Source organism: Arabidopsis thaliana (genome assembly GCF_000001735.4).
Source record: "Arabidopsis thaliana chromosome 1 sequence".
NCBI classification, from domain to species: domain Eukaryota; kingdom Viridiplantae; phylum Streptophyta; class Magnoliopsida; order Brassicales; family Brassicaceae; genus Arabidopsis; species Arabidopsis thaliana.
Window position 1 is genome coordinate 10,747,756 of NC_003070.9, and position 9,039 is coordinate 10,756,794.

The 9,039-nt window shown below is 37.3% G+C and overlaps 1 protein-coding gene and 1 non-coding gene across 3 annotated transcripts; both read left to right on the plus strand.

The window, feature by feature from the left end:
* Positions 1 to 505: 505 nt before the first annotated feature.
* On the plus strand, positions 506 to 8,940 carry ABCC11 (multidrug resistance-associated protein 12). 2 transcript variants are annotated; one of them, NM_001332898.1, is made up of 27 exons: positions 506 to 668; positions 1,031 to 1,393; positions 1,514 to 1,692; positions 1,843 to 1,882; positions 1,986 to 2,142; positions 2,265 to 2,379; positions 2,498 to 2,578; positions 2,685 to 2,709; positions 2,906 to 2,962; positions 3,164 to 3,229; positions 3,416 to 3,490; positions 3,582 to 3,689; positions 3,797 to 3,931; positions 4,037 to 4,143; positions 4,247 to 4,340; positions 4,471 to 4,638; positions 4,744 to 4,884; positions 4,995 to 5,195; positions 5,324 to 5,422; positions 5,497 to 5,649; positions 5,787 to 6,160; positions 6,347 to 6,527; positions 6,606 to 6,929; positions 7,023 to 7,779; positions 7,849 to 7,970; positions 8,064 to 8,309; positions 8,412 to 8,940. In NM_001332898.1, exons 2-27 carry the CDS (start codon positions 1,061 to 1,063, stop codon positions 8,559 to 8,561), a joined length of 4,488 nt encoding a protein of 1,495 aa, NP_001319112.1. In that variant the 5' UTR covers positions 506 to 668; positions 1,031 to 1,060; the 3' UTR covers positions 8,562 to 8,940. The 2 variants fall into 2 exon arrangements, with proteins under 2 accessions (NP_001319112.1, NP_001321245.1); NM_001332899.1 differs by having other exon boundaries at positions 6,606 to 7,970.
* A 26-nt stretch (positions 8,941 to 8,966) lies between these two features.
* AT1G30430 lies at positions 8,967 to 9,039 on the plus strand. The gene has a single exon. It is a non-coding gene; the product is annotated as a tRNA-Glu (tRNA).

Below are 9,039 nucleotides of genomic sequence, written 5' to 3' on the forward strand. Positions count from 1 at the left end.
AACTAGATTTATTAACTATTTTACACATCAATTTATAGATTACACATATATTTTTTAGTTTGTAATCAATCAAATATGTCATGTGTTTCAGTCATTTATCCCACACCCAAGATTCATCGTTTAAGATAGATGATGCCAAATGACCATAAATTACAGAAATTAACCAAAATTAGATTTTTAAATATTACTAAAGATTAAGTTTTGTTATCCAACATTTAATTAATAACATTCTATAGGATTACCTAAATATTTGTTGTCATAAATTTTATATGAAACACATTTAAAAGTGAAAGAAAAATTAACTCAAGTTTTTTTATTGTTAAGAACTAAATACATTAATCTATATCATTTACCAGAGACTAATGGATATAAACTTCAATAAGAATGATATGTATAAATAAATTTGCTTACAGAAGATTAGTTTGTTTTTTCATCTATATAAATGATTTTTGTAAGTAATCAAAAATATATTAATTTTTAGTAAACAAAATTGACTAGCAATACAGTTACATTGAAGAGGAACCCACGAAGAAAGTTTGAAACTTTGAAAAAGCTAAAATGGAGGCTCTCTTTCCACATTTATATAACAAGAGAATGACGTCGCATTTATGCATTATAGAGATCACTGGCAAAGATTCAATTTTTAGGAACAATCGCTAATCAAAAGGGTAATGGTTTGCTTCTTCCCCTAAAAGCCGATCTCTCCTTTTCTCTGTACAAGTTCATTTTTTCTTGGTTGGTCAACGATTTGAGTCTTTTAGGATCACTAAACCAAATTGTTGTTAATGTACTTTAGTAAAGGTTTTAGCTTTGGGGAAATGAGTTCAATGCTTTTGGAACCTTAGAATCTCTTTGACTACGTTGAGTGGATTATCAAGTATATGCAAATTTTTTGCTTGTACAATTTGTAAAAGTTGTGAATTTTCTGCTCACCATGGTTGCCTTTGTTAGGGTTATAGATGTGGGGCATGAAACTGTATGTTGCATAGCCTTTTAAAAAGTATTTAAGCAAATGCCTTTTGTTTTCCAGTTTGGGTATTCGAGGTTTGATTGAAAAAGGATGGGTTTTGAGGCATTGAATTGGTACTGCAAGCCAATTGCAGAAGGATTTTGGGAAAAAACACCGGATGGTGCGTTTGGTGCCTACACGCCGTGTGCCATTGACTCACTAGTGATGATTGTTTCTAACTCTGTACTTCTGGGTTTGTGTTTCTACCGGATATGGATCACCTTGTACAATGCCAAAGCTCAGATTTATGTTTTGAGGAAGATGTACTATCACTGTGTGCTATGGATATTGGCTTGTTGCTGTGTTGTTGAGCCTGTACTGAGATTAGTTATGGGGATTTCGCTTTTTGACATGGGTGATGAAACTGATCTTCCTCCCTTTGAGGTGAATTCGAAAGAATAACTCTGGTTCTTAATCTGATATGGCCGTATGGAGATTAAGTTCATATGCCCTTCTTGTTTAAATTCTGAAATCAAGTATGATGCTGGTGTTATTCAATGGCAGGTTGCATCCTTAATGGTTGAGGCATTTGCTTGGTTCGCCATGCTTGTTTTGATTGGACTTGAAACCAAACAATATGTCAAAGAGTTCCGATGGTACGTGAGATTTGGTGTTGTATATGTTTTGGTTGCTGATGCGGTGCTGCTGGACCTTGTGTTGCCTCTCAAGAACTCAATCAATAGGTTAGTTATTCTATTTGAGTGATTTGATATTAAAACTTTCAAAAGTTAATTTATATTTCTTACAATCTTTTGAAAGTGGGAAAAAGTTTTGGGCATTGGTAGCTGTAGCTTTAAATTCCATATTAATTTTTCCTCTATTTGCCCTAGCAGAACTGCCCTATATCTCTGTATCAGTTCAAGATGTTGCCAGGTTTGTCAGAACATGGATACGTATAAGCTTGCAATTCATTGTTCTAGGAACAAAAGCTTCAGACTTTATAATGGTTTACGTTTTCATTTGTTTTCTGTCGCAGGCTCTTTTTGGAATCCTTCTACTTGTTTACATTCCTGAACTGGATCTTTATCCAGATTACCATATTCTAAACAATGAATCGTTAGACAATGTTGAATATGATGCACTGCCTGGGGGAGTGAACATATGTCCCGAGCGATATGCCAGCATATTTTCTGGTACATAGCCCCTGAATTGATAAACAAAATGTTTCCCATGTTAGGCAAATAATATACAATAGCCATGATTTCTTTTTGTTCCACTGATTTGGATTTCTTATTTACTTATTGAAAAATGTAAGGAATATACTTTAGTTGGATGACGCCGCTTATGCAGTTAGGCTACAGAAAGCCTATTACTGAGAGGGATGTTTGGCAATTAGACCAATGGGACCAAACAGAAACTCTGATAAAAAGGTATAGCAGTAGTGCTGCTTTGCTTCTGCCTTCTGCAGTATTACTTCTTTTATATCTATGTTAAAGGTTTCGTTAGAATCAAGTAACATTCTTATTCATTGGATAAGTTATTTGACAGATTCCAAAGGTGCTGGACTGAAGAATCACGGAGGCCTAAGCCATGGCTACTCCGAGCACTAAATAATAGCCTTGGTCGAAGGTAAAAAGCTGACAATTTTTCTAAAAACCGTCTATTCCACTGTAGTTGTCCGTAAAGCCACACATTATATATACTGGCATTAATTTTTTCTTTCCCGTCTTTGTAGGTTCTGGTTGGGTGGTATTTTCAAGGTAAGGATACTGTGGTTGTGCTCTTTAAATCGTGTTTGCTTGAACTTGTTGTCTCTCGGTTGGTTAAGATAGATCCTAAAAACTCTCTTATTGTTATTTTCTTGTGCATCAGGTCTGATCTGCATCCACAGTAATGTTCAGTTCTGTCTTTGACAACTCTCAAGCAATTTATACATCATGTTTTAGCGTGTTACAGGTTGGGCATGATCTATCTCAATTTGTTGGACCAGTTATACTGAGCCATATCCTGCAGGCAAGCTTTCTTTATGGCCCATAATTTATGTTTTCCACGTACTCAATGTTCATTATATTTTGGCTATGCAGATTATCTCACAGTTTTAAGACTGATAATTTATGAGCATTTTGTTTGCTCTATATCAGGGATCTTGCTGACCTTATACGCAGGCAATATATATTGATCTAACTTAAACATGTCTTTGATCATTTAATGTAGTCAATGATAGAAGGTGATCCAGCTTGGGTTGGCTATGTCTATGCTTTCTTAATTTTCTTTGGGGTGGTATGTATCACAAAATTCGTCTCTGATCTCTAAAATACTATTGGGTCACTTACTTTTTCTCTAAACTGTCGTGTTTCATTTTCTACTCTTCCTCAGTGAATACACAAAAAATCTTCACAATTTTAGTTCTCGTCTTATTGTTTTTCTTGTTGAAACTTCTGAAAAGCTCTTCTGATTTTGTTTCAGACATTTGGAGTGCTTTGTCAATCTCAGTACTTTCAACATGTTGGGCGAGTGGGATTTCGGTTGAGGTCAACTTTGGTAAAATTTGTGAAACTTCCATTTCTCTCTGACTTGTATGATCTCTTTAGTCATGTTTGTTCTCCAACTAATTATGCTAATTTCCTCATAGGTTGCAGCTATATTCCACAAATCTTTAAGACTAACCAATAAAGCTCGCAAAAATTTTGCATCTGGGAAAGTCACAAACATGATAACTACTGATGCTAATGCACTTCAGGTATACTTAAGTTCAGTGAAATTCCATCTTCTTTCTCAGTTTGGTTCACATTCTATTTGCACAACTATGGAATTGTAACTGCTAACATAGTCTCCGGAGTTTTTCAGCTAATAGCAGAACAGCTCCATGGTTTATGGTCAGCTCCCTTTCGCATCATTGTGTCTATGGTTCTTCTCTATCAACAACTAGGAGTTGCTTCAATTTTCGGTTCACTGATTTTATTTCTCCTTATTCCTTTCCAGGTATTTAGCTTCGCTCTGTTGTTTTATCTATTTTTAAATTGTACAGGTTGTGGTAATCACATCTGCTTACATACAAGCCCGCCTATTCTGTTTCTTATAAATTAGACTCTGATTGTAAGAAAAATGCGGAAACTTACTAAAGAAGGACTCCAGTGGACTGACAAAAGAGTCGGTATCATATATGAGATTTTGGCATCCATGGATATTGTAAAGTATGATTGATATTCCTAATTGTTTCTTTTTAGCTTTTATGAATGGTACATTCTTAATCCAATAATACTACTATTTTCTCTTGGAATTTTCCAACTTTGTTAGATGCTATGCATGGGAGAAGAGCTTCGAGTCCCGGATTCAAGGAATTAGAAACGAAGAGCTCTCATGGTTTCGTAAAGCGCAGTTACTATCAGCTGTATGACTCCTTATCTTTGAATTTGAATTGCCTGTCATTTCTTGTATGCACTTAGTTTTGTATATGACTTACGCTAGGGTAAACTCATAGTAACCTGTCTTCCACGTTTAACTATTTATTCCTCTTGCAGTTTAATAGTTTTATACTGAACAGCACCCCAGTTGTTGTGACCTTGGTTTCATTTGGGGTTTATGTTCTGCTTGGAGGAGATTTGACACCAGCAAGGGCATTCACATCTCTTTCTCTATTTGCAGTTCTAAGATCTCCTCTCAGCACGCTACCAAATCTTATAAGTCAGGTTATTTTAACAATCATCCCCTTTTCAGTTATATTTGATCATTCATGTGTCAATAGATTCACTGGTCATCATTAGTTATCGTCTCTTTGCTATTTCTCTACTTAGGCTGTCAACGCAAATGTTTCACTGCAACGCATTGAGGAACTACTTTTAAGTGAAGAGAGAATTCTAGCACAAAACCCACCTCTCCAACCAGGAGCTCCAGCCATTTCCATTAAGAATGGATATTTTTCATGGGATTCAAAGGTGAATCCTCAAAATATCCCTCTTGCTTAGATTATGTTGAGACGCAATATTAGTTTATGCAATTGTACACATGACATTCTGATCATGGTGTTTGCTCGAATATTTTCCAGACATCCAAACCCACATTATCGGATATCAATTTGGAGATACCGGTGGGCAGCTTGGTTGCCATTGTAGGTGGAACTGGAGAAGGTAAGACGTCACTTATTTCGGCAATGCTGGGGGAGTTATCTCATGCTGAAACCTCAAGCGTTGATATCAGAGGATCTGTAGCTTATGTACCTCAAGTTTCATGGATCTTTAATGCCACTGTGAGTCCCCTTTACTTCTTGCTGGCTCTGAAAACATTAACTGTATTATAACTTTTTGGTAGCTTTTTTTTAATTCGGTCAATTAGTTAGGCAGGAAGCGTCCTAATACAAGTGTCTATGCATTGCAGCTGCGTGAAAACATTTTATTTGGGTCAGATTTTGAGTCTGAAAGATATTGGAGGGCTATTGATGTGACTGCCTTACAACACGATCTTGATTTGTTTCCAGTTAAGTAAAATGACAGGCATACACAACCCGGTACATGACATTTCTTACTAACTTCCTGAATTTGCTTATTCAGGGCCGTGATCGTACTGAGATTGGAGAACGTGGGGTGAATATTAGTGGAGGGCAGAAGCAGAGAGTTTCAATGGCTAGGGCAGTCTACTCAAATTCAGATATTTACATATTTGATGATCCTTTCAGTGCTTTAGATGCTCATGTTGCTCACCAGGTATTCTTATGGTTGATCCATAACATAACTGATAATATCTCAAGGCTGACATAAATCGCATTGATAACTAATGTGTGTTTAGCCATTTTCATGATTTCATTTCTCATCTAATGACAGACTTCTCTGAATCAAGTTAGGTCTTTGATAGCTGCGTGAAGCATGAGCTGAAGGGGAAAACCAGGGTTCTTGTAACAAATCAGCTACATTTTCTTCCTTTGATGGATAGAATAATTTTAGTCTCCGAAGGAATGATCAAAGAGGAGGGAAACTTCGCAGAGCTGTCAAAAAGTGGGACTTTGTTCAAAAAACTAATGGAGAATGCTGGAAAAATGGATGCAACCCAAGAAGTCAATACAAATGACGAGAACATTTCGAAGCTGGGTCCTACTGTCACGATTGATGTGAGTGAAAGAAGTCTTGGCAGTATCCAGCAAGGGAAATGGGGAAGATCCATGCTTGTAAAGCAAGAAGAGCGGGAAACTGGCATCATTAGCTGGGATGTTGTGATGAGGTACTTAGCTCAACATCTTTCTACAGCAAGTAAATTATCAACTTTGATCATTTAAAACATATGGACAAACACAAAAAACGCATTTTCTTTAAATCTTTGAACGAAATCTGACTTCCAATTGCTTAGATGAACATTGCTTTATGTTTTAATACAAACAGATGATTAAGGTACTTTCCAAATTTCCAGGTATAATAAAGCAGTAGGCGGCTTATGGGTAGTTATGATTCTCTTAGTATGCTATTTAACAACTGAAGTTCTCCGAGTTTTAAGTAGCACATGGTTAAGTATTTGGACTGATCAAAGCACGCCAAAGAGTTATAGTCCCGGTTTCTACATTGTCGTATATGCTCTTCTCGGATTTGGTCAGGTTTGTTTCTGTAAAAGACTTAGATCTGTGTTTCTGACATATTACACGAAGTTGACGTTTATATGGTCATTGTTTCAGGTGGCTGTCACGTTTACCAACTCTTTTTGGTTGATCTCGTCAAGTTTACATGCCGCTAAAAGACTCCATGACGCAATGCTGAATTCTATCCTACGTGCTCCTATGCTCTTCTTCGAAACAAACCCAACCGGACGTGTAATAAACAGGTTTTCTAAGGATATTGGTGATATAGATAGAAACGTGGCCAACCTAATGAACATGTTCATGAACCAGCTATGGCAACTCCTCTCGACATTTGCACTTATAGGTATTGTCAGTACAATTTCATTGTGGGCAATAATGCCACTCCTAATACTGTTTTATGCAACATATATCTACTATCAGGTAAATTCTACTTCATGTCATTGTCCGCTTCTCTTTAATTGTTATTAATCTATGTGATCCACTTGGAATGAATCTCACTTTTGTAATTTGTAGAGCACATCCCGTGAAGTTAGACGTTTGGATTCCGTTACTAGATCACCTATCTATGCTCTATTTGGAGAAGCTTTGAATGGTTTGTCAAGCATCCGAGCCTATAAAGCCTATGACCGGATGGCAAAGATAAATGGAAAATCCATGGACAACAACATAAGGTTTACTCTCGCTAGTACTAGCTCAAATCGTTGGCTCACTATAAGATCTGAGAGTCTTGGGGGTGTCATGATTTGGTTAACTGCAACTTTTGCGGTTCTGCGATATGGGAATGCAGAGAACCAAGCTGTTTTTGCATCTACGATGGGTCTCCTTCTTAGTTACACTCTGAATATCACTACTCTGTTAAGTGGTGTTCTAAGGCAAGCTAGCAAAGCAGAGAACAGCTTAAACTCTGTTGAGCGTGTTGGCAACTATATTGATCTTCCTTCTGAGGCTACAGCTATAATCGAGAACAATCGTCCAGTATCTGGCTGGCCTTCAAGAGGATCAATTCAATTTGAAGACGTTCACCTGCGTTATAGACCCGGGCTTCCTCCAGTATTGCATGGACTGTCCTTTTTTGTTTATCCGAGTGAGAAAGTAGGAGTGGTGGGAAGAACTGGGGCAGGAAAGTCTTCCATGCTGAATGCATTATACCGGATTGTGGAATTGGAAAAAGGAAGAATCCTGATTGATGATTATGATGTGGCTAAGTTTGGACTGACAGATTTGCGTAGGGTCCTAAGTATCATACCCCAGTCACCAGTTCTTTTTTCAGGTTTGTGTGTAGTTTAAGACGATATTGTAAGTATGATCCTGAATTCTGAGAAACAGTTCTTCTTGTTAGGGACGGTGAGATTCAATATCGATCCATTTAGTGAACACAATGATGCTGACCTCTGGGAGGCTCTAGAAAGGGCGCATATAAAAGATGTCATCGATAGGAATCCTTTTGGCCTAGATGCAGAGGTATAGTTTATCTTTAGTGACATATATTAGTTAGAAGAATTCTTTGATTTCTTATGGAGATGGCTGATCAAAGTGTTACTTTAATCTGTAAAGGTCTCTGAGGGAGGTGAGAACTTCAGTGTGGGGCAAAGACAACTGCTGAGTCTAGCGCGTGCATTGCTAAGAAGATCTAAGATCCTTTTTCTTGATGAAGCAACTGCATCTGTTGATGTCAGAACAGATTCTCTGATACAGAGGACCATACGTGAGGAATTCAAGTCTTGTACAATGCTTATTATCGCTCACAGATTGAATACCATCATCGACTGCGACAAGATCCTTGTGCTTAGTTCTGGTCAGGTAAGGCCAGGATTATTGTTCATAGAACTCGCTTAAGAAGATTCTGGTACAGAATAGTAACGTCCTTCTGTGACTGACATAAAACTACGTCAATTTTGTTAGGTTTTGGAGTATGATAGTCCACAAGAATTGCTATCAAGAGATACAAGTGCTTTCTTTAAGATGGTTCATAGCACTGGACCAGAAAATGGTCAGTACCTTTCCAACTTGGTCTTTGAAAGGAGAGGGAATGGAATGAGTCAAGGTGGATAGAAATGGACACCTGCCTTCCAAGAATGAGTTTTTAAGTTTGCTTGATGACGGAATTTGCATTGTTACCAATTTACCATTAACCAGAGTCCCAAAGTAACAAGGTGTTAGTCTTCTTATGCTGAAAAATCTGCAGTCATGAGTCATGACCAATAGCACTCTTGTGTACATATGACATTCTTGGCAGTAGGAATGGCTAACAATATATTTGATTGTTTCAAAATGTTCTGTAATGATCCCTTTTTTCTGGTGTGTAGAATAGAGTGATAAACAATGCAAGAGCTTCTAGTATCACTTAATCTGTTCATATGTACAAGACTCCATTAAACTATCTGCAAAATATAAAAAGGTTGTGTTACTATCATAGTCTTAGTGATAAATAAAATCTTAACGAAATATAGACAAGAATCCGTTGTAGTCTAGCTGGTCAGGATACTCGGCTCTCACCCGAGAGACCCGGGTTCGAGTCCCGGCAACGGAG